The sequence below is a fragment of the Denticeps clupeoides genome, chromosome 1 (assembly GCF_900700375.1).
Source record: "Denticeps clupeoides chromosome 1, fDenClu1.1, whole genome shotgun sequence".
Classification (NCBI taxonomy): domain Eukaryota; kingdom Metazoa; phylum Chordata; class Actinopteri; order Clupeiformes; family Denticipitidae; genus Denticeps; species Denticeps clupeoides.
Window position 1 is genome coordinate 34,722,212 of NC_041707.1, and position 25,675 is coordinate 34,747,886.

The following is a 25,675-nucleotide window of genomic DNA, read 5'->3' on the forward strand; positions in this document are numbered from 1 at the left end:
TTTTTCATACAGATGCTATTACCCAAGATTCAGCGTCACCCCACCCCCGGTATAAATGGCACTCAACATTTCTTCAACTGCGGCTGCATTTCCCAGCAGGCCCTGGGACAAGGAGGAGTCAGACAGGGCGGCGGCCCAACGTCCGTCAGCATGCAGCGGATCAGACCCGTGACTCAGGTCAGTGCCAGAGGTGAACTAGCTGATGGCGCACGCCATGTCCCTGGCCCTGCCCCAACGCTCAGCGCGCCTAGCATCACATCCGCAGCGGTCAACGCCGCAAATAAACAACAACAGAGCAGGCAGGAAGGCTTTCTCAGGTGTGGCTGCCAACTCTGACCTAATGCAGTAACTGCTGACTGTGTGTTGGGTACAGACAACACCCAAGGACACAGGTATAAATAAAGAAAAAAAAAAAAATATATATATATATATATATATATATATACACACACACACACACACACACACACACACACACACACACACACACACAAATATTGCTCCATAATGCAGTGAATGAAGATCTTTGATCCAAATTTGGTCTTGGTTAATTCTTGAACGCAATTTTCAAAGCAATAAAATATGCAAAGTGCATGGGGCTTGTAAGGTCAAGGGAATACATAAATAGAAGAGGTTATCTGTAATTATTAGGTTTGGCGGTTGTGTGGTTTATTTCATTAGGTTGTGTAATTATTTCAAGCAAAAAGGTTAAATTGGGAGAGGCCCATAGTGATGATTCACATCATATAACCTCATTTTGGAGGATTTCACCCTGCCTCCATCAATACGTAACATGCAAAAAGTGGAGCATGGTAGCACGGTGTTGGCAGATCCTGCATTACCGCAGCCCAAAATCAACCAAACATGCACAAAAAAACACACATCATAGCAAAAAACATATGGTAAATAAAAAAGGGTGGCAGTAGCCTAGTAGGTAACACACTCGCCTATGAACCAGAAGATCCAGGTTCTTACCTCCATTGTGTCCCTCCATTGTTGCTCCAGGGTGGACTTTCCCTGTAACTAATTGTAAGTCGCTCTGGATAAGGGCTTCTGATAAATGCCGTAAATGTAAAACTGCTGCAAATGAGAGTATTATTCTTGACAGGCAATTTTTTGCCAGATCCTGTCTCCTCCATCCATTTCTGTTTAGCGCATCATGATAAAAGTTGTTCAGTGTGCCAACAATGGACATCGCTACCATGAAGATGGATTATCACCGCTATTAATAAAAAATTATGAGTCTGAATCTGAACTGGACATTCTTTTTCATGACACGGGACAACTTTGGGAACATTAAAAACATTATACTTTTTTTTAAATTCCATTTCATATTTCATCATTGAAATCCAGTCCAACCTGGTTGTAAAAGTTAAAGGTCCCCTATTATGAACATTTCACTTTGTGAGATTATTTAACATTGATATGAGTTCCCCTAGCCTGGCTATGGTCCTGCAGTGGCTAGAAATGGTGATATGTGTAAAGCGTGCTTGAGACGGTCGGGTCTGGAAAGGTTACCTCCCATTTCTCATGCTTTGTCCACCCAGAGAATTTCCCACCCCTCCCATAAAAAGCAACTCCAACAACCGTCATGGCTTAACAACGTGCGAGGCATTGCAGTTGCTTGGTGATTGGATGTAAAAATACAGTACGAATGTATTTTTTTTTTTTGTTCCGTCACACGAGACTCTGAAGAACCAGTGAGTTATTTTAGTTTTTTTCCGGAAAAACGGAGACACGACTTTCTGTTTGCACCAAAGAGAAAGTGTTGATGAACTTCTATGGGCCGTCCCATCCTCGTCCCGCCACTCTCATCCTTATTTGCATTTAAATGATTTCCTGGGGAAATCTCATTGTGTGACTGACTCAAAGTGGCTGTAATTCTGCACCAAGGCTGGACTTCGGAAAGTAACTTCAGATACAGTATTATGGGACCACTAACACCTATAAAAAAGCAAAAAAAAATCATAATAGGGGACCTTTAAGACAAATAACAAAAAAATTGATTTGCAATTGCAATTTGTGCCACACTCATGTGCAAGGGCGGCCATAATGTGTAGTCCTTCACATTTGTCAACGAATGTTGTAAAGCTACTGACATCAGCCACCTCGGCCTCCAGAGCTACCATGGGCGGGCCGATTAGGGTCAGCGTTGAAAGGAATGACCTGAGACTTCAGTGACCTTGGTGGCCAGATTTAAAGAAACAATGAACACAGTTACCTCCCAGCGCTGTGTGTTTCTCCGCCGTCCTTTCAATATGTTCCAGTAATGCAAGCAAACAGATGAAGGAGAACGTTTATTTCTTTTAGCATGTTCTAAAGCCAGCCTCTCGGCCAAAAAACCTATAGTCTGCTAAAAGGAAAACACTTCTTTGTGCGATACGAACTCAAAGAAAAGTTAAGAACCTGACTAATCCTGCTAACTTGCCTCGGTCAAACAGAGATTATGCAGCATGACATCGCAGAGACGATCAAAAGAGTAAACCCGGAAAATACCTGAAATACCTTTAAAAACACCATAAACAATCACACCGCCCTCTAATCTGTTTTTGGTAGCTTCATCTCGCTCATCCTGTCTCGCTCTCTCGGGTCCTGCTTTAAGCGTCATGTGATGCCCTATTCATCAGTGCCCAGTGGCGAAAGGGCAGAGTTTGAACAGGCTCTCCCTTATCCAATCACTTCAATAATGAAAGAACATGGAAAATGCTTCCAGACATCTCAGTCAAACTCTACGCCGCCTCTCTGTGTATTTTGGTTGTGTCATAAATGGTCAGCGTGAGCAGAGCTCCAGGACTCAAGATGACGCTCGAGATCACGAGACGTCCCCTGGAAACTGCGTTGTACAGAGGATGGTGTAGACAGGAAATCAGCCCATACATGCGCCAGAAACAGATATTACACCACAATGTTATTGGTTATAAGAACTTTATGACGAACCAAATATAAATGACCAAATAGTTCTGTTAATGTTAACATCGTTAACATTAACATTAGACTCGGCCAATCAGATTTCAGATGAGTTTCTTAAGACTATATGAATTTCAAAAGACATGAACAAGCGTCACGATGTCTTAGTGAAAACTGTGGTACGTTATGAATGAGCAGCCAATTGAACATATGCAGCAGTATCTCACACACACGCACGCACACACACACACACACACACACACACACACAAAACACAGACAGACAGTGACGCGCACTGAATATTGAAAGTTATTCAGCTTACAGACTGTGTGTACATCTTAAACAAAGGCTTAATTCTAAAGGACACACACCCTACCTTTAAAGAAGGGGATGGTGAAAGGAGAATCGGAGCCCCTCTCTCCCTCCTGCCTGCCCTGCCCTGATGATCTCCTCCGTCTCCAGCGCATCGCGGCACAGGTACGCGTCTCCTAACACACACACCTACACACACGCGCTGCTGGTGCTTCCCGCCTTCAAGGTAGCCGCTGACCGGGCCAGTGGCGCTTTGGCGGCAACAAGGTTTGTAACGCACATCACATACGTACACATACGTATCACGTACACACACACACACACACACACCTACAGGAGTTCACCAAGGGTCTGAGAGACGGCCGCTATCTGCGTCTCTGTCCAGCCTTCCTTTCACTCCCTCCCTTCCTGGCACTCTCATCAGCACCGCGGCTCTCCACACTGCAGCGAAATCTGCAGCGTCAGCCTGGGAACGCACACACACACACACACATGCACACAAAGGGCTCACTACTATCAAGCACGAGGTCAACGGGTAACACTACATCTGTACAAGCAAGATCGGTCACGCAGTCACGACTGATGAGGTATACACATCACAGATAATACAGGGAGTTCAGAATTATTAGGCAAATGAGTATTTTGTTCATATCATCCTCTTCATGCATGTTGTCTTACTCCAAGCTGTATAGGCTCGAAAGCCTACTGCCAATTAAGCATATTAGGTGATGTGCATCTCTGTAATGGGAAGGGGTGTGGTCTAATGACATCAACACCCTATATCAGGTGTGCATAATTATTAGGCAACTTCCTTTCCTTTGGCAAAATGGGTCAAAAGAAGGACTTGACAGGCTCAGAAAAGTCAAAAATAGTGAGATATCTTGCAGAGGGATGCAGCACTCTTAAAATTGCAAAGCTTCTGAAGCGTGATCATCGAACAATCAAGCGTTTCATTCAAAATAGTCAACAGGGTCGCAAGAAGCGTGTGGAAAAACCAAGGCGCAAAATAACTGCCCACGAACTGAGAAAAGTCAAGCGTGCAGCTGCCAAGATGCCACTTGCCACCAGTTTGGCCATATTTCAGAGCTGCAACATCACTGGAGTACCCAAAAGCACAAGGTGTGCAATACTCAGAGACATGGCCAAGGTAAGAAAGGCTGAAAGACGACCACCACTGAACAAGACACACAAGCTGAAATGTCAAGACTGGGCCAAAAAATATCTCAAGACTGATTTTTCTAAGGTTTTATGGACTGATGAAATGAGAGTGAGTCTTGATGGGCCTGATGGATGGGCCCGTGGCTGGATTGGTAAAGGGCAGAGAGCTCCAGTCCGACTCAGACGCCAGCAAGGTGGAGGTGGAGTACTGGTTTGGGCTGGTATCATCAAACATGAGCTTGTGGGGCCTTTTCGGGTTGAGGATGGAGTCAAGCTCAACTCCCAGTCCTACTGCCAGTTTCTGGAAGACACCTTCTTCAAGCAGTGGTACAGGAAGAAGTCTGCATCCTTCAAGAAAAACATGATTTTCATGCAGGACAATGCTCCATCACACGCGTCCAAGTACTCCACAGCGTGGTTGGCAAGAAAGGGTGTTAAAGAAGAAAAACTAATGACATGGCCTCCTTGTTCACCGGATCTGAACCCCATTGATAACCTGTGGTCCATCATCAAATGTGAGATTTACAAGGAGGGAAAACAGTACACCTCTCTGAACAGTGTCTGGGAGGCTGTGGTTGCTGCTGCACGCAATGTTGATGGTGAACAGATCAAAACACTGACAGAATCCATGGATGGCAGGCTTTTGAGTGTCCTTGCAAAGAAAGGTGGCTATATTGGTCGCTGATTTGTTTTTGTTTTGTTTTTGAATGTCAGAAATGTATATTTGTGAATGTGGAGATGTTATATTGGTTTCACTGGTAAAAATAAATAATTGAAATGGGTATAAATTTGTTTTTTGTTAAGTTGCCTAATAATTATGCACAGTAATAGTCACCTGCACACACAGATATCCCCCTAAAATAGCTAAAAATAAAAACAAACTAAAAACTACTTCCAAAAACATTCAGCTTTGATATTAATGAGTTTTTTGGGCTCATTGAGAACATGGTTGTTGTTCAATAATAAAATTATTCCTCAAAAATACAACTTGCCTAATAATTCTGCACTCCCTGTACAGGCAGGTAGACCATCTCTCTCTCACACACGATTGGCATATTTAATAAAACAGAAAAATGGATAATCTGATCAAACTAAATAGCTGACCACGCCCCCGATTTAGGTCGTGATAAACTGAGTGGAAAGACGGTAATGATGTAACCCGCCCCCAGTTGGCTGTAGTTACACGTGTGTTCCGCCATTGGATATTTATTAACAGCCCCCAAAATGCACTGCAGACCTTTTTGGGAGGGGCAGGAGGCCGTTCTCACATACGGCTCTCATCAGCACAGCGTGAGCGGCAGCGGGTGGGGGGGGTTCTTTTTTCTCGGCCTGTTCCCCTCCATCAAAACCCTTCCACCACCCTAAAGCCAAACAAACAAGAAGCTATTATTTACCCACAATGCACTGCCACTAACAGGCACATCCACTAGGTCAGGGTCACCAAGTATGGTCACTACTCCGCAGTTTTTCTTCATCCTCGGTCTGTACTTCCAAAACTCCCTTATTCCTGCACGTCTCTCGGGGTCGCCGCCCATCTGGAAACAATTTTTCATCTCTTACGCCATCAGCAGACTGAGCTCTTTGTTGATCTTGACAAGGAGCCATTTTACAATTAAACATAAATTCTTTCGCAAGGTTAACAAATAGCGATTAAAAAAAACACACACACACACATACACACACACATACACACACACGGCCAGAAACGCGCTGGGCGTTGGTGGAATTCAGAGCAAAGGCTGATGGGGGATGCAGGCTTGACCCATGAGGGGCATTTGTTGAAGTCACAGTTACAACATATTGCCTTTGGCTTCGTTCACATGCAAAAGAAAAGGGATTTAAAAAAAAAAAAACAGCACATGGAGAGAGAAAGCTCACCGTCGCCCTGGCAACGGCAGCCGAGAGTGAGTGTCTCGGAAATGGAAGACGGAGACGCTGCACCTTCTACAACCCGCAGTGTCGGTCCAACCCAGGGGTCACGCAAGGATGAACACGGCAACGCCATGGAAACGCAGGTGTCTTGTTGGCAATTGATGGTTTTGCTATGCAGTGTAAAGACTGATAGGGACGTGATGCACACAAATGATAATCTGCTCTTTCAAACCCCCTGTACCCCCTGCCGTTGGATGAAAATGTAAAAGCCAGCAGGCCTTGTCATTATGCTGCCATTCATCTTGGCATGAACCCCACTTTCTAAATTCTTCTCCATGTTGCGCCTTATGCTGTACAAAGGTTGGACACGTCTAGACTGTGGAATCGGGATTAGAAGACGAGAAACTTATTTTGTTTCTGGAAGTACTCGGGTGGTAGTAGCCTAGTGGGCAACACACTCGCCTATGAACCAGAAGACCCGGGGTTCGAATCCCACTTACTACCATTGTGTCCCTGAGCAAGACACTTAACCCTAAATGGCTCCAGGGAGACTGTCCCTGTAACTACTGATTGTAAGTCGCTCTGGATAAGGGCGTCTGATAAATGCTGTAGATAAATGCTGTAGATGTAAACCCAGCATTTTATTGTTCTTTACCTTCATGACTTCACGAGCGTCCTCGTCATAATAACTCTGCTTAAGTCAATCAATCTTCAGTCATTGCAACTGTTTTCTGCTCATTGAAAAGGGGGTTCTAATGAAGGTTTTAAACTGACACACGAGGCTTAAAAACGCACAGCATTGAACTCAAGAATAATTGTTGCTGATAAAGTTCCATGCAGATATTCCATAAGAGTCGTTTAAAACATTTTATGCCTTTTAATGCACCAAACAATTGTTTGCTATCAAAAATTAGGACATTCCGAAATGCCCCTAAAATTTTGAAGGGTAATTTCTCCCCAAATAATCAGTGTAACAATCATATGAGACTCTACTAATGCATAAATGGTGGCACTTGATAGAAAGTTGTTTTCTGCACACAGAAAACCGAGACATAATGCATACTGCTTTAATAAGGGCGCACTGAACAAAGCAGGAGCGTGGGAGACGCACGTGATCTGATGATAATGTGACTATCCAAACAGGCACAACGTAAAAGGACGTGTGTGTGTGTGTGTGTGTGTGTGTTTCCACGTGAGCATCAGCATGAGTGTGTGTGCCTGACCGCTATCATGGCAGAGTATGTAAACACCAGATGAAGCAGAGAGGAAGGCCTGGGGCTTTCAGCGGGGCCAGCGGAGAGTCGGAAAATATGCGTTCAGACTACTGTCACCTCCACGCTCCAGCCCTCCGCTCGCAATATTCCGCTTTTATTAGCCGAGCGGGGCCATGCTGGAAAAACGGATGCGGTCCAAGTTACAAGCTTCCCCCTGCTATGCGCTTATAGCCACCACATTAAAAACAAGTGAACAAGAGAAATACGAGTCTAAGACCTGTGTTTTAATGACAGTAAAACTCATCTACTTAGCAGATAAGACATTTTTGAAAAGAAAAGAAAATTCTTTCTTTATCGATGAATTAATACTCAACCACATTAGTTAGCCAGTAAGAGCAGCCATCTTTTCTTATAGCAAACATCCCCAATGTTGCAATGCATTTGTTAATATTGTGCATCCACACAGCCAAAGTAACGTTTGCATTAAGCAGAGCCAGGCTGTGCACACACAATGACATACAGTGCCGTAATCTCCCAGCATGCCTCTGCAGAAACACATGGGCTGGCTGCATGAACGCAGTTCGGGGGCCAGAGAGCGTCAGCGTCCAGCCAAGGGGAGTTGCACAACCGGCCAGAGCACAGGAGTGACTCCGGGACAGGAAGGACAGGCACTGTACGATGTTCATCTTCCACACAGTGCATGCACACTGGTCACCGGATCCATGTTCATAAATCTCTGCGCCATAAATTCTGTTCCTCCTGGACGCACCGATGCATTTTTTCGCCAGCAGACACGATTGTAACGTTGCAAAACTCTTCCCAACGGCATGATGACAGCACTGATCGCAGTACTGTAGCATCAATCAGCCGGAGTCATCACAAAAGAGGGCCAAAGCAGTCCCCAAATCTGAGCACAACTCCCCATAGCTGCTCAGCATTCCCGCAGGACATGCACCGTCCAGAAGCATGTCCAAAAGATAAAGCCATCCAGCCATTGTTGTTGTCTAGGTGCCTAGAGATGAACTGGTTGCATTTGTGTTTTTAGGGCTCCGATTTAACAGGAACAAGTCCTGAGAGGGCGGGGCGCCACCCTTCGTGTCTAACAAGTTAACGAACGGACATCTGGCCAGCACGGTCCTCTCCCGGCCTCTCGTAGCACGCTTCTCCTCACAGCTGGACCATCACCACGGCAACAGGAAATGGAGCCAGACGTGAGCAGCGGAGAGAAATATGACGATGACGAACTATAGTGTGCCCCTGCGAATTCCGGCGGGAAGTAAAATGGTCTCCGATTTTTTTTTCACCTGCATTTAATCTCCCCCAGCAGAACCCAACCCCCCCTCCCCCAACCCACCGACACACACACACACACACACACACACACACACACTTCTTCTCCTTCACTGCATTCCTGCCTCGGTCACACTCTGTAATAGCAGGTCATGAATCTAGCCGCCATCGCGCAGGACCTACGCAGCTCAGCGCTGTGCCGGCGAAGGTCTGGACGACCACGCTTCCGAACTTCCAAATACCTTCCACCGCAGTGGAGACGGCTTCAGCAAACTCTGGATTTGCTAAAGCTTGGGTATCACAAACTAATCTCTGCCGCAAACTACACTCTGCATTTATGTAGTTAAACGTTGAAGGGCGGAAAAAAAAAAAAAAAGTGAAAAAGCCAAGTATTTGGAGGATAATTACGCCCTTATGGAGGTCGAAAAAAAAAAAAAAAAACACAGATCGGAGAGCCTCCAAAACCAGCAGGACTTTGTTTGTGTGAATTTCACGCTGGTTGGCTGCCGATGCCACTCCGTTCCAGACCACACCGGGCCACGAGCGGTTTCCACATTCCCAACTTTTCAACCGCTGCGTTAGCGCTGCAGTTTGTGAGAACCATGGAGAGTGCCGTCGGGAGAGGCCGGGAACGACTGAACCGTGCCCTCCTCCGCCCACCCTCCCGACCATTCCTCCGCAGCCTCATGACTGCAATACACTCTCGCGGAGTCTCGCCCCGCCATGCCAGCCGTGACCTTGGTCTGGGAAAGATACGGGGGCCGCAGGATTAATGCTTTTGGGCCCTGTCCCCCTCTCTGGATGCCCTGGATCTTGTGCAACGCTGGACATTTCTGGTAATAAGATAAGGATTTCTACAATTCAGTCGTTTCTGGTAAATAAATCCATGGCAACAGAGAGTTTTTTTTTTTTTTATTTGTTCAAGAGGTTCCTCTTTCCTCCCTTATCAATAAGTTGTCAACTTGGCCCAAGGTAACGACTGCTTGTTAGTTATCCGTGTCTTGGGGAAGATAAACGAACGACCCACCCAGGCCTTTTTGTTGGTGTGAAATTATTTCTGACATCCAGAAGACTTCTTTCCTTCTCCGCTTTCCTCCGTTCTCTACACGTAATGGCCGCTGCCCTCAGGGTATGTCAGAGAACGTCATATTGAAGTGATCTCTAAAAAGTCCCCTGACCTGAAAACTTCACTTAAGAGAGAATATTTGACACTAATACGAGATCCCCCAGCCTGTCTGTGGTCCTGCAGTGGCTAGAAATGGTGATACGTGTAAAGAGCGGTTTCTGCCATTCGGCTTCGCCGTTTATAGAGCGGCAGGTCAGACGGTCGAATCAGGAATTTGCCTTTTCCTTTATGTCGTCATAAAGGGAAAGGTTACACAACGTCCTGTCTGTGCCAAACATTGGTGAATGGCGTTGATAACGTCTTTTCAGCGAATGCCCGGCAACTTCTATAGGCCGCTCTCCTCCTCATTAGCATTTAAAGCTACAGACACCGAAGCGGCGTGTTCTGGGGAAATATCATTATGGGACTGGATCAAAGTGGCTGTAATTCTGCCCCACAGCTGAATTTCAAAAAGAGACTTCAGATACAGAATTAGGGGACCACTAAGACCGATATAAAAGCAAAAAAATACAAATATCTACCTATCTACGTTTGGATGGACTGGTGTTCTGTGTCAGCTACTGTCAGCTAATAATGGTGGTTCGTGTATTACAGTATGCTATGACACTGAAGCTATGACAAGATCACATCCTCCAGACCTCCAGACATTCAGCCTCCAAGGTTGGTGGCCTGTTTTAGGGAAATCTGTTGTCCTGATTACGGGAATGCCTGCAGATCTTCCGTCCTCACAGAGTCTGGTAATTGAGAAAATACCCACGAGACCTACAGGAAGAGGGACAAACGCACCCTTCACCCCACATCCCCTCTCTTGCCGGATCAGAGTGACAGTTTCCAGCAGATGCTCAGCCCCAACCATGACATGATCCCGGAGAAGGCTGGATGTTCCCAGCATGGTGGTGAGCGCTATCTCTCCTGGACCAGAGCCATGTCCAGAGACAAGACACTGACAAGGTCTAGGCAGCTTGTTCCAGTGTCCACAGATTTCTCTTTTTTTGTAAATGTGAGACATTCGTGCTAAACAGTCTGTGGCAGTTTATGTCCGATCAGGGACAGCATGCATAAACATTTAGTTTAAAAACTGAATAAAACGTAAGCAAGGCTGTAGCCAGGATTTTTCACCTAGGAAGGTCAATAGTGTCCAACCAGCTGGATTACTGCACGAGTACTTACTGTAGCTGGGATTTTTGAACTAGGAAGGTCAATGGTGGCCAACCAGCTGGATTACTGCATGTGAAAATTTTCAACTACCGAGGTCAATATTGGTCAACCAGCAGGGTTACTGCACGTGTAATTACCACAGCCAGGATTTTTCAACTACCGAGGTCAATAGTGGCCATCCAGCAGGATCACTACTTGTGTAATTACCGTAGCCAGGATTTTTCACCTAGGAAGGTCAAACGTGGCTAACCAGCAAGCAGGATTACTCCATGTTAATTTTTTTAACTACAAGGTCAATATTGGCCAACCAGCAGGATAACGGCATGTGTAATTACCACAGCCAGGACTTTTCAACAACCGAGGTCAATAGTGGCACACCGGCAGGATTACTTCACCTGTAATTACCACGGCCAGGATTTGTCAACTACCGGGGTCAATATTGTCCCACCAGCAGCATCACTGCACGTATTATTGTCCTTGTCGTGGAAAAATTAAATGATACTGTATGACACAACCTCTGTGTCCTCAGTGTCAGCTAAGGGCCTGATGATAAGATAATTGCTTATAACGGAAGTGAAAAAATGAACTACAACTCCCATCTTGCCGGGACGCGAGCAGGCGTGCGCATGCGTAGTAGCCGAAGTCCAATTAGCGGCCGCTCTGTGCTATAAGCGGCGCGACTCGACGCTTAGTGGTCAAACTCGTGTCTGGAGAAACTGCGAGGCCGCTCAGAATTTGCGGGGTTGTTGGTTCAATCTGCATGGGGGAAAAAAAAAGCTCTTTCCCCACACACCTCCGTCCACATCTCCAAGCTCGCCTCAGCATCTCCACGCGTGGAGGCGCCCTGGCGTTTCGTGCCAGGTGGGATGCGACTGTCCTCCTCTCACTGAATTTAACACGCATACCAACATAAACAAGCAAAACTGAGCAAAAACAACGACTTATCGACTACATACACTTTTTCTTTCTGATAAATGTCATCGGAAGTGCGCGGTTCTCAGCGTGTTTTTTCGCGAGTTGCACTGACCTCCGTCCCTGCGCCGGGCAAACGACACATTTAAAAAGGTCTTAACAATGTCGGGGCCTCGTGGAAAGCCGAGTCGAGTTGTTTTATTTTATATATATATATTTTTTTTAAGTTTGAAAGTTCCGCTGTCTGACGGACAGGTTCGCGGGAGCGCACGTTATCGATCCGCAGGCGCGGCCATCAAAAGACGAAAAGCGCGGTTCTTACTCTTCGGCGGCGGCTTGCTGGCCAGGGCGGAGACGTGTCTCTGCAGGCTGACAACTTTGTCCTCCAAAGTTCCGGAGCGGCGGCAAATGGACACCAGCTCGCCCTCCAGCTCCTCCAGGATGCTGACCGACTGGCGGGACAAATCCGAGAGCTGGCGCAGCAGCGCGCACAGGCTGAAGCCGCACACGTCCGCCAGGTCGGTGAGGATCGCGCCGGGGCTCCGCGCCGCACTTCTGCCGACGTCTTTGGGCGCGATCGTCCGCTTGCAGAAGGGCATTTTCCGCGCTTGTTCTCCCCCGCCCGACCGACGCCCAAGCCGGCCAGGCTTCGGCGCGGCTCCGCTGTTGGAGAAGCTCGGTTGGAGTTGCTCTCTCTCTCTTTCTCTCTCTCTCTCACATTATTACTTCTCTCTGTCCGTCTTTCTTTTTTTTTTTCTTTCTTTCTTTCTTTCTTTCTCTATTTCTTGCGGTGTACGGATGATGAGCGTCCACTACGCGGAGCTCGCTAGCGCTCCTTCCCAGCCAGGAGCCTGCGAGGGTGTCTGCGAGCCCTCATGACTCCTCTCTGGGCGCACAGCCACGGACCAGCTGAGACTCCGTGTCCTGGACCGCTTTCGTTTTGCACCAGAATCGGTAACAATTATCATCGGTTCGTCGGCGATCAGATGACAACTGTTGTTTTTTTTTTTTTTTTTTTTGCTGATTCAACCTGCAATACTGGTTCAGGGGATGTGGCGCCAGGTTCAAATCTGAAACATCTTATTAACCTCTACCCGGCCATTTACATTTACAGCATGTACCAGACGCCCTTATCCAGAGCGACTTATAATCAGTAGTTACAGGGACAGTCCCCCCCTGGAGCAACTCAGGGTAAAGTGTCTTGGGATTTGAACCTGCCACCCACAAACTAGTCTTGCACTAGACTGTTGTAGTCAAGAACGTTCTACGAGGATCTGCCTTGCGTGCAAATGTCTAATTGCGTGTCTCTATAAGATGGCTCGATTACGTTCAAAGGCGTGGCAATGTGATCAAGTGGAATTTGGACACCTGACGGCCACTCAGATGACCACAGCGAGTGAGAAACGAGCACAGGATGTAGAAAGTCATTTTCGCAGCTGCGCTTGGAAACCAATTATGAGCGGGAAAATCCAGAAAAGAAAACACAAAGCGGTTCAACGGGAGGCGGCCTTCCCCTCACACACACATCTGGTCCCTCTCAGTTCGACCCCCCCACCCATCCAAGCGCAGATCTTGGCCCACGCGGATGTGTTTTTATTCCTCCAGATTGTGCGCGCCTCTCCCAGCCCTGGGACCAGAGTGGACTGGGTGCAGTGGAACCCCGTCCACGTTCCGTCCCCGCGGCGGGGCCCGATGGGAGAGCCTACCGCGTGGAGACGTATTGATTGGAAACATATGGGGGTCCGGCCCCCCACCCCTTTCCCCACACACCTCCCTCCACATCTCCAAATATGACTGTCTTCATTGTTCCCGGCCCCCGCCCGGCGCCGGGGCCAACTCGCGTTCAGAACCAGTCCTGGAGGACGTCAGTTCGTCCGCTTTCCCAACAAAAGTATTCTTTTCATCCTTTTTTTTTTTTTTACCTTTTTGTTTTCCTTCCTGATATTTCCTTCGCTCACAATCCGTCAGGTTTTTTTTTAAACGGCGAGGAGCCCCTCTTGTGAGCCGATCAAAGACCACGTTTTCTTTTCAGCCGAGGGAGAAGAAAACACGGAGACATGAAAGAGACATGAGTCTCACGTTGCGTTTTTCAAAGGACGCTTGTTCAGATAATACAGGTCCCAGTCTGAGCTAACCCGCTTCACAACGTACTGGGAGAACAAGAGGGAACATCAACACGATCCAAACGTGAGCAGACTCCAACCATAACCATGGCCGCCCAAGGACACTCTGCGGCCGAGCCGTGGAGTGGGCGGGTGCTGTTCCGCGGAGGCCACAGCTCCTGCAGGGCGTGTTGTTCTGGGCCGGCCCGAGCCGTGCTGGGCTACCGTGGGACGGTAGGCTGCGGCGCGGCGCGAGCCATATGGCCTTCTGGAGGCGAGCCCTGCACAGATCAACACGGACGCAAAAATAGAACGCGGGACACGCGAACATCACAACCGAGCCCAGCACAGCACACGGTGACACAACGAAATGTGTCCTCTGCTTTTAAGCACCACCCTTGGTGAGCGGTGGGCACCCATGACAGGGAGCAGTGTGTGGGGACGGGGCTTGGCTCAGTGGCACCTCAGCAGAACCTTGAACCTTGATATCGGGTCTGTGTCCTTAGCCGCTAGGCCACCACTTCCCCTCTTCATCTTACACGTAACTGTTCTAGTCTGTAACTAGAACCCTGACGTGGCTTCATTACCTACACCGTACAGCTCTAGAACTCTATTAGTCATTAATTCATTTTATCTTCTGTAATGGCTTGCGCGTGGACCAATTAAGCTTTTAATTGCTTTTGCGTCCATTTATATAGTATATCCTTTTTAGAAAATGGATTTTTTGGCTCAGTGAGCATAGTGTCAACGTAAGAGAGCTTATAATCAGGTCCAAAGACCAAAAAAAAAAATAGATGAGAACTTTTGCATGCCGAAATTCAACCTTACATCTTTCAGACATCGGTCCAGCTCGCCGAACGGCTCACGTGAACTTTCGCACGCCAACCGTACACAGATGCACTCCCCCACACGTAAACACTGCCAGTACATCACGTGCCAGACTGTACTGCATACATCCTCAGAGACGGGTTACGGCAAGAACGGTCAACGTTTCACCCTTGACCTCTGAGACATACAGAAAGAAAGGCGCGAGGTGGGCGCCTCTTATCACTAATCCAAGGTGATGTGCAGCGTGCGCTTTGCCAGATAATCACAGATTCCAAGCTGGTATTTTGTTCAATTTGGCTCAAATATCACATAAACACAACAGCGAGGAGGCTTCTTGTTTAGTCAATTCCTGCCTGCCACAGCACGACAAAGAAAACACACGACGGGGACGGGAATATTTCCATCAGAGGAATAAAACGTACTCCACTTTTTCCACTTCGGTTAGTGTTAATAAATGCAAGAACCATTCACGAACTTGAAATGCTGGCATAAAAAGCGGACCAGGCGGCACGGTTTTTTACGAGCAACTTCAAACGGTTACCGGGCGGCCATGACTTCTGGCTGTGAAGACACCCCTGGCTCCAAGATCTTAGAATCCGAGTGACGTCAGCGCACCCTCCCACAATGGAGGGCTGACAGGAAAGCAGGTGGTGAAGCAGCGGCGGGTTTACGGTCCGTAATTCGCACAGGTTGATCTGACGAAATGCACCGTACGCGGGCGGGAACTGTAAGGAGACCTGCCCACGTCGCTGAAAAAGCAGCAGGGTGTAGACCCCAAACCAAACATCCCCGAAAGGGAGAAAAAAAAATATATATTCAATTTATACTGACTTTTAATCCCCAGACATTAAGAGGCTGGTCGCCTAATGCATCGCCTTGATTTATTTAACTACAGTAGGACTGGAAAAAAAGCTATACAATAACCACACACAAAAACAGAGTTGTAAATAACATTTCTGTTTATTTGAAACCAGGATCTGCGGATGACCAGACCTCTTTTGACTTAGCTGCTGCCCTGCTTGGCAGCCAGTCTCTTGTCTCTCTCCTCAGCAATGGTCAAGCGGATGCCCTTTCCACGGGGCATGGACACCCACGGCTTGTTGCCCTGAAGAGAATAGATCAATAAAACGATGATGATGATATAAACAGTGCTATTAAAGTGAAGAAATTTAACACATTAGCAACATTCCTACAAATTTTTTTGATTCATGCCATTTTATCAGACGTCCTTATCCAGAGCGCCTTACAATCAGTAGTTACAGGGACAGTCCCCCTGGAGACACTCAGGGTTAAGTGTCTTAACCAGGGACACATTTATATTAAGTGGTCTTCTGGTTCATTGGCAACCACCGCATCAGAGCATCCCACGTACCTTGCCAATGACGAAAATGTTGGAGAGCCTGGTGGCAAAGCTGTTGCCTGTGCTGTCCTTCACGTGGACCACATCAAAGGAGCCAGGGTGCCTCTCCCTGTTGGTGATCACTCCAATACGCCCCAAGTTAGCACCTCCAGTCACCATGCACAGATTGCCTATGAAAAAATTATATATAAAAACGGATCAGACGCGATCAAGCCAAAGTCCAATTTGAAAACAGTAAATCAAAAGCAGGCCCAACCGACCAGTATCAAACTTGATGAAATCTGTGATCTTGCCGGTGGACAGGTCAATGCGGACCGTGTCGTTGACCTTAATCAGGGGGTCAGGGTAGCGGAGGGTGCGGGCATCGTGAGTGATGAGGTGGGGGATACCTTTGGTGCCGATGAGGATCTTCCTCACCTTACACAACTTGTACTGCGAGAGGAGGGGGGACACAAATTAATTAATTAATTAATTTAATGACAACCCCACCTCCGGTCACCATTACTGCATAACATAACTTTATTAAATCAGAAAACGCATTCAGCATGTTTACAGCCAGCTCACCTTGGACTCCTCGTTGGTGATGCGGTGAACAGTGAAGCGGCCTTTGACGTCATAGATCAGACGGAAGTGCTCACCGGTCTTCTCGATGCTGATCACATCTACGGGGAGAACACGTACACGCTCAGTACGACGCGTTATGCAATATGGCTCGACCCGGGGCACGTTCAACCAATATTCACACGCAGCAAGGAGCCAGGGGGGCGCGAAAATTAATCTCAGCGGCTTCAGGACCTCTTGGCAGCCGGTCACCTCCTCACCGTGGGTGTGCCGGACCACACGCCCACACAACACGGCAAAGTCCCAAACACTACCATCCATCTGGTGGTTTACACCTCACGCAGACTCAACTGTGCCGTGAAACAAGTTCAGCATCTCTGGCGAAACAGGAATCACACAACCTTCACCAACGAAAGAAAACGGCTTCATAGCAAGATGTTTTATGACCAGGGCTTTTTTTGGGGGGGGAAATCAAGGCATTCTACAATCTAAAGATCTTGGGGTGATGCCGGTGCTTAAAACTTTTTTTAATTAAGTTTTATCATTAACAGTCACAAAGCAACAATACTGAACTTCTGGGACGATGTTAAAATAGACATCGTTTATAAAGGTCTCACATCACATACGCGTTATTTTAAAATGGCCAAATTCTGCTTATATAATAATAATGATAATAATAATTGTAAAACCATCACGTGCCATGTGTCCCGTTTAGAGAATATTTTTTACAACGCTCCAGCGCTGAATGGCATCCTTATGGATCAAGTTTGTAAAAAAAAAAACATTTACGGCAACGAGTAGTTAGAATCACTTTTGGAACGCAATGCTGTTTCCTGCCCTGGTAAGAAGAAAGTGAAGTGATTGTCGTTGTGAAACACTGCAGCACAGCACAACTAAACGTGTCCTCCGCTTTTAACAATCACCCTCGGTGAGCAGTGGGCAGCTCGGTGGCACCTTGGCGAATCGGGATTTGCACCGGCAACCTTCTGATTACGGGGCCACAAGCAATTATGTACACCGATATATATAGATCCACGAGCAAAATGTCCATACGAACGGGGAAAAAATGTGACAGCGCACACTGGTATATTCCATGGAGCGGAAGACACAGTCATGTCGTGATTGCCGTACTACGATCTCGCAAGCGTAAAATTGGGCCAGACGACTCGGAACAGTTTGGCCCAGAGTGTTGCTTGCCACCGAGGCGTCCGGCGGACACTCACTCACCCATGAATCCGGTGGGGTAGGTGATGTCGGTGCGGACCTTGCCGTCGATCTTGATCAGCCTCTGCATGCAGATCTTCTTCACCTCGTCTCCAGTCAGGGCGTACTTCAGCCGGTTCCTCAGGAAGATGATGAGGGGCAGGCACTCCCTCAGCTTGTGGGGACCGGTGGAGGGGCGGGGAGCCTGGAGGACGAGCGGGCAACACGCTTAATACACCAATTAACGTCGCACGGCGACGCGATCGATTAACGCGCTTACGAAGACTCCGGTCAGCTTGTCAAGCATCCAATGCTTGGGCGCCGCAACGCGCTTCAGGTGCTTCTTCGGTCCTCGGGCCTGAAAGAAAAAAAAAACACACACACAATTTAAAAAGAACGCTTCGGTTCAACACGAACTTGATAAAAACCGACGTGAAAGTAAAACCGTCTGAAGCACGTGGCGGAGGCGTAAAGAGCGCCACTTTCACCGAGGCCCGCGTAGCACGTAGCAGCTACATGCTAACGCCGCAACGACCACGGCCACATATAATAAGCAACTAGCGGCGTTTTAGGACGAAACGCGCGCTCTGTGGAACCTGCGCATTTTAAATACACTTTATTCCGTATTTAACAAAGAAAACGCGCAGGCACAGTGCGAGCAGCCCGGCCGACGAGGGCTCCGGTTCTCTTCACATCGCTCGTTTTATTGAAGGATAATCGGGTCGCGCGGCTTAATATCGTCTTAATCACGAGCCGCGGACACACGCCGGCACATTTCACGTCGTTTTACATCCGACAGATCGCACGGAGCGGCCGATGGCCGGGGATGGAACGGCGGAGACGCGGCAGCCGGAGAGCGCTCACCATGTTGGAGTCTGCGGAAAAAGGACGAGGCGCCTTCCGAGCGGAGGAGATAAGGCCGAGGCGCTGCGGGCCGCCGTCGTCTTTACGCTCGCCCCCTGGCGACTAGGAGTGCAACTGCAGTCGCTCGGCCGAGAAAGCAGAGCGGCAGAACTTTTTTTTATTGTTTATTTTTTCCAATTAAACACTCACACACAAAAAAGAACCGATACATAGTCTGGATTGCTTTATTTGACAGATGTTTGTATATATGCATACAGTCCCAAAAATATAAACAGTACAGGCCAAAATTTTGGACACACCTTCTCATTCAATATGTTTTCTTTATTTTCGTGACCATTTACGTTGGTAGATTCTCACTGAAGGCATCAAAACTATGAATGAACACATGTTGAGTTATGTACTTAACAAAAAGTGGAGACCTGACCTCCACAGTCACCGGACCTGAACCCAATCGAGATGGTTTGAGGTGAGCTGGACCGCAGAGTGAAGGCAAAGGGGCCAACAAGTGCTAAACACCTCTGGGAACTCCTTCAAGACTGTTGGAAAAGCATTTCAGGTGACGACCTCTTGAAGCTCATCGAGAGAATGCCGAGAGTGTGCAAAGCAGTAATCAGAGCAAATAAACTAGAATATAAAACATGTTTCCAGTTATTTCACCTTTTTTTGTTAAGTACATAACTCCACATGTGTTCATTCATAGTTTTGATGTCTTCAGGGAGAATCTACCAACGTAAATGGTCACGAAAATAAAGAAAACACATTGAATGAGAAGTTGTCCAAACTTTTGAGTTTACAAAACTAAGAGCCCTGATAAGGCCTAACTTGTCAGCAAAGAGTATGCTCGGAGATTGTTAAGTGCTAGACGAAGAAAAAATTATAATATATATATATATTTTTTGTATATTTTTTGTGCAATGTGGAGGAGGGCAGGTTGTTCCACCAGCCAGGGACAACAAAGGAGAACAGAGTTAATTGGAATCGGAGACCCCGTGAAAAGGGAATTTTCAGTCTCATTTCATTTGCAGATATGAGAGGGCATGCCGGAGTGTAGCCAGGTATTGTATTGATGTAGGAGGGTGCAGTTCTATTTACAGCCCTGTAGGCAACCATCAAGGATTTCAACTCAATGCGAGCAGCTACCGGGAGCCAGTGGAGAGAGGTAAGAAGAGGCGTAACATGGGTGTATTTTGGCTGATTGAAGATGAGATGGGATGCCATATTTTGGATCATCTGGAGTGGTTTTATGGTGACTGCAGAGGCTCCAGCCAGGAGAGAGTTACAATAGTCAAGTTTGGAGATGACCATTGCCTGGACGAGGAGCTGCGTAGCCTGTAGTGAGAGAAAAGGCCGAATCTTGTGAATGTTGTAGAGAGTGAACCTGCAGGATCTGGAGATCGCAGCGATGTGATGGTTCAAACTCAGTTTGTCATCGATCCAAACTCCAAGGCTTTTTGCAGATGCCGTGGGTGTTAACAGTAGCGATCTACTCTGTTCTAGTAGTACACATCTACCTCTATTCTAGTCATCAACTTTCCATTTCTCATGACTGTGCTCTTCCTTAATTCTGATCTTGTAGGCCAAGAGCTCCATGTTGTATATTCCTTTACTATTTCAAGCCATTCTTCTTGTGTTGGTGTATCTGGCTTGTACCATCGGAAAGCATTCATTTTACCAAATAATACAAAAATAATACAAAAAAAAAAGAAAGCACAGCAGCGTCTTTACTTCCTCCGCAAACTAAGAAGAGCAAGAGCACCAGCCCCCATCATGCACACATTCTACCGAGGAACCATCGAGAGCATCCTGTCCAGCTGCATCACTGTGTGGTTTGGAGCCTGCAATGCGTCCTGTCAAAAAACTCTCCAACGCATAGTAAGAGCAGCTGAGAGAATCATCGGTGTCCCTCTCCCCTCCCTCCAAGACATCTACAGTACACGCCTCACCAAGAAAGCCCTCGGCATAGCAGCTGATCCCACCCACCCAATGCAAACCTTCTTCAGCCTGCTGCCATCAGGGAGGAGACTGCGGAGTCTCCAGGCCAGGACCAGCAGACTGAAGGACAGCTTCACCCATCAGGCGGTCAGGAAACTCAACTCCCTCCCGGCTCTGCCCCCACTCCCCTCACTCCCCTCTTCTGCTCCACAAACTTTTTGAACTCTAAATCACACAAACTGACCATGCACCAGTCACTCTGTGCAGCTCTGGTCTGCCATCTACCTCACTTTCACTTCGTCACTTTAAACTAAAAACTCTGTTGCACTATTGGTTTTTGCACTCTCCTGATGTTGCACTCTCCACCAGTGCCCTTATTTGTACATGGTGTTTTTAAAATTGTATATTGTGCCTTTCTTTTTAAATTGTATTTATACTCTGTATTCGTTACTGTTACTGTTTTTGTATTTAATGTTATTCTTATGGGTCAGAGAGTAACGTAATTTCAATTCTCTGCATGTCCTGTACATGTGGCAGAATTGACAATAAAGTTGACTTGACTTGACTTGAAAATAACTTGTAAAACAAAAATAACTCATTCAGTGTCAGGAAATAGTATGTGCAATATTCTTTAATTCCAAAATTCACACAGGTAATATGCTGCTGTACATATGTGTATATGTGCCACACACACATACATTATGCAATTGTTTTGTTTTAATTGCAACGTCTGGCACATATCTTATCACGTCCAGTGTCTGCACATTACACAATTTAACAGTATTGTTATGTGCACTGTAATGGTAAAGGTGGCATCTCACTATGTGCGTCTAGTGTACACAGTTAAAGGTCAAAATAAAGTCAATCTACTGCCTACCCCAAATCCCAGAGTGGCCACTTAAACAGTTCTGTTTTTACTTTTTTCAATCCAACCCCTACCTTGATGAGGCATAGATGATTGTTAATAGTCCATTGTTGGTTCAGGAATGGTAAAAGGCTGCTCCGCTGTTTATTCAATAAGAAGATGAAGCCGACCATTCCCAGGCCACATGCCAGATACTGACATGCAGTGCGGCCTTCTATTTCCGCAGCAGTTTAAACGGATTTACACTGAAATGTCAGACCACTTTTGTTATAATTATTATTCCTCAGTAACTTGTGAGTTGCCATGGCAGCGTAACACAGAGTTAATGCATTCTGCGAAAAAGAGAAATGTGGGATTTGACTTCATCACCTGGACCTTACGCCATAAAGCATTTCACAACACTCGCCACAAGGGGGCGCTGCCGCGTCAATTCTGGAAACATGGTACAAAAAGTAATCACGAGCAAGTATAATAAACTCAGGAGAGAGAACCGCGACATCTTATTTCTGGTAATCCTTTATTTTCCTAAATTCAAAGAAAAAAAAAAAAAAAAGCAGATATTTAAATACCATCCAGAAATGACAACTCGTAGAAAATTAGAGACAAATATATACGCGATGGACAGAAAGTGCTCAACAAAAACAATCACGTTTGATTACCGATTCATTTGACAAATTCAGTAAAAGGAAAGAGATTGAAACACTTGGAAAGTAGAGTCCCCCCCCCGCCTCCTTTATGCCAGGCCCATGCCTGCTTGAGTACGTTGCAGAAACAGGCCCGGACTCCTCATGCTGTCATGCTGAGGCTTCATTAGTCCTGCAGACTAAACAAAAAAAAACCCAAAAGTGGTCGATATAACGGTTCAAATTAGAAAATGCCGCCCCCCAAAACCTATTATTTGTGGCCACTCACACACACACACACTCACACACACACACACACACAAATTCATCTATAGTTCTCGTTCTCTCGCTGTGGCCAACATTCAGTCTTCTAACATAATGAAGAAGCGGTTTGCGTGAAATGAGCACGTGTTGCACGCGAAGGTCTATTTCTAGGAGACGCGCGGCGTGGCCGGTCGCTTCCAGGGAACCGGAGAGGAGCTCGCGAGGAACGGATCCGCGCGCTCATTAATTTATACGGGCCCCGCGCCTCGCCGGCTCGGGTTCCGGCCATTACCGAGTGGAAACCCCATCCGACCGCTGGCGGAGCGACGGACAGGCGGCCGAGGTCCAGTGGGCGTGGCCCTCGGCTCTCGTGGAGGTGACGGTTTCGTCGGCGGGGTTCCTCGGGTCGGAGAACACGATGTGGCATCAGACGGAGTGGACCCTCAGTATGGCATGGACACGAGGAAAAGCGCTAAACTGACGAAACGTGAAAATGTAAGAAGCCAGACGTGGTCCTCAACGTTCCAGCGGTTGTGAAGTGAAGTGACGGCAGCTCTGCACGCGGGTTCGAGGTCCGAATGGCGTGGGACGAAGCTTCATCTTGTGTGTCAGATAGCAGAAAACAGTCAGGAAGGTTTTGGTCGGTGCGAAAACCATCTCCAGTCACCGATGATTCCGAATGACCCTTAAACCGACGGGGAATTTATGGGACTTTCAGACCACGACAGCACAAAAAAAAAAAAAGGTCACAAAGGGTCGTCCTTAACTATGAGCTTCAGAGTGACACGTCGCTCTCTGGTTCATGACACTACGATTGCCGGGACATACAGGGAAGATTTCGACACGTCCTGATGGCGCTGGTGGAGGGACGAGACTAGAAACGGGGCGGGTCAGCAGCCGGCCGGCACGTCCGAGATGAAGTCAAACTCGTTCTGGCCCAGCCAGAGTTCCGGTAGCTCGTTGGCGCGGTCCAGTCCCAACTCCACCACCAGTGACATCAGCACCTCCTCGTCCACCGGGTCCGAGTCGATGATGCCGCTTCCCTGAGGCGCTCCAGGGGCGGACATCGGTGCGGTCCCCAACGCGCCGGTCCCGTAAGGCCTCGCCGGGCCGCTGGTGGCGCCGGAGGGCCCGCCCAGGTTCTGGTAGTGGCTGTTGAGTTTCTGCAGCTGCATGCTGGCCAGCAGGTGTGGTCCGGACTGCAGGCAGAAGGTCTGCGGCTTCCCCAGGCCCGGGCCCCCGGCGTGGAGGGCGCCCGCAGGGAACTGGGTGCCCGCCTTGGCAGCGCCGGGGTAATGCAGGATGGTCAGGGCGTCACGGTCCTTCATGGCGCGGCTGGAGAACAACAGCGAGCTCATCACCCGGGGACACCTGGAGGGGGAAAACCGTCAGGGTCTACGGTCAAGCCTGGAGGTCAAGTTAAAGTTTAAAAAGTGAAGTGATTGTCACGTGTGATACACAGCAGCACAGCACACGGTGCACACAGTGAAATTTGTCCTCTGCATTTAACCCATCACCCTGAGTGAGCAGTGGGCGGCCATGACAGGCGCCCGGGGAGCAGTGTGTGGGGACGGTGCTTTGCTCAGTGGCACCTTGGCAGATCGGGATTCGAACCGGCAACCTTCTGATTACGGGGCCGCTTCCTTAACCGCTAGGCCACCACTGGCCCATAAACCCACCACTGCCCCATGTTGACCACGTCTGAATCTCACTGACCGAATCATCTACTCTAGTTTGGGGGCGGGACCACCCACGATCCTCGTGGCTGAACTTTTGACTCGGCGGCCACTCTGCCTCCAGGAGGGCCGAATCGCACCGAATCATCCGAAACAAAAGCCCCCATTGGAGGGGGGGGCACTTCGGGACAGCCCGATGCCTCGCAGGCTTCTCAGACGCGGGCCAGGTCACATGACGGCGTTTCCTGACGGCGGGGGCTGTGGGAGGCCGCCAGTAACAGCCCCACGAAGCCGGGCGAGCCATGAAGGGGTTGTCCTGTGACTCCGGGGTCAGGCACATAAAGTCATGAGGAAGTTAATCACTTAATCATATGTGCTGCCCCCACTTTCTTTCTTTCTTTCTTTTTTGGTTGTAATATGGTGAGGCTCAGAATTTATTATTCATGCATATCACATGGCAACTTCATTATGGCGGTTCGTTTTTAATCCCAGAATTTAAAAGCGTCACCTGCTGAAAAGGTGACCCGGTCGGCCGCTCCCGCTTCTCTCCGTCGCGGCATTAATTAACAAGTCAATTAACAAGTCGAACGCGAAAAGACGCGCACGGAAGAACTGCTGCAGGCAACACGAGTAAACGGCCCCGGGTGCGAGAACCGAGAACTCGTGAACCGACTCGTGTCGCCACCAAGCCAGAACTGGGGCAACGTTCTTCATCGGATCCGAATCGTTTATTCACGAACCTACCGTTCATAAAATAAAGCGGTTCACAGTCGTCTCCCCCTTTTCTCGCTGTTTTAACGCCAGTGGTGGAAATCGTGAAGCGGAGTCAGATCATGGTTTCCAACAGGTCCGCCTGTCCGCGCGTCCCGAGCGAAAATGAAGTGGGACTGAATCAAAGGCATTAGCCTAAATACACACACACACACACACACACACACACACTCCGACTCTCTCCAGGAGAGAGTGAATACAACGGACGGCTGCGAAATGCGGACTGGACGTTTAAAGGATCCGGATTGGGGTGAAAAGCTTAGATTCACGATTCATGATTCAAGATTCACGATTCAAGAGGGATTTATTGTCAGTACAACAGTACACTCAGGATACAGTGTATTGAAAAACTGTTTCACTCAGAAAGATACATATCTTAAAGATATAAAGATATATTTATATTTATTTAAACTAAAACCTAATACAGACTTTCATACAGACTGTATGAAAGAAAACGGTAAAACTGACAAGTCCCCTGTATTGCAACGTAATTTCTCCAGACATATATGCCTGGAAGGATGGAAACAGCAAATCTGTTGTAGATATGAATTCCAACACTGGAAAAAATATATACAAAAAATACCATACAAAAACATACAAAAACACAGTGCACTGACATTTGTACAGTCCATTGCACGTTGTGTGAAGATATTGCACATTACCTCACACAGTGAGGT

The 25,675-nt window shown here is 47.7% G+C and overlaps 3 protein-coding genes across 5 annotated transcripts in view; all 3 read right to left on the reverse strand.

Annotated features, from left to right (window-relative positions):
- Positions 1 to 12,761, reverse strand: part of nhsl2 (NHS-like 2) — a 63,866-nt gene extending 51,105 nt beyond the window's left edge. Inside the window, exon 1 of one of the 3 annotated variants that reach the window (XR_003749580.1) lies at positions 12,272 to 12,761. Coding sequence is in view for 1 of the 3 variants with exons in the window: in XM_028977832.1 (XP_028833665.1) it covers positions 12,272 to 12,548 (277 nt within the window). In the remaining 2 variants the exon portion in view is untranslated. Of the gene's footprint in view, positions 1 to 3,283; positions 3,431 to 12,271 lie in introns of those variants that run through there. The other 2 variants (XR_003749585.1, XM_028977832.1) reach the window with 2 other exon arrangements.
- A 3,059-nt stretch (positions 12,762 to 15,820) lies between these two features.
- rps4x (ribosomal protein S4 X-linked) lies at positions 15,821 to 18,397 on the reverse strand. The gene is made up of 6 exons (XM_028975603.1): positions 18,284 to 18,397; positions 18,028 to 18,208; positions 16,804 to 16,901; positions 16,500 to 16,671; positions 16,252 to 16,409; positions 15,821 to 15,984 (listed from the first exon to the last, which is right to left on the reverse strand). The coding sequence occupies exons 1-6, from the start codon at positions 18,308 to 18,310 to the stop codon at positions 15,883 to 15,885; spliced, it is 738 nt and encodes a 245-aa protein (XP_028831436.1). The 5' UTR covers positions 18,311 to 18,397; the 3' UTR covers positions 15,821 to 15,882.
- A 3,806-nt stretch (positions 18,398 to 22,203) lies between these two features.
- On the reverse strand, positions 22,204 to 25,175 carry cited1 (Cbp/p300-interacting transactivator, with Glu/Asp-rich carboxy-terminal domain, 1). The gene is made up of 2 exons (XM_028990230.1): positions 24,972 to 25,175; positions 22,204 to 23,922 (listed from the first exon to the last, which is right to left on the reverse strand). Exon 2 carries the CDS (start codon positions 23,907 to 23,909, stop codon positions 23,442 to 23,444), a length of 468 nt encoding a protein of 155 aa, XP_028846063.1. The 5' UTR covers positions 23,910 to 23,922; positions 24,972 to 25,175; the 3' UTR covers positions 22,204 to 23,441.
- Positions 25,176 to 25,675: the final 500 nt, after the last annotated feature.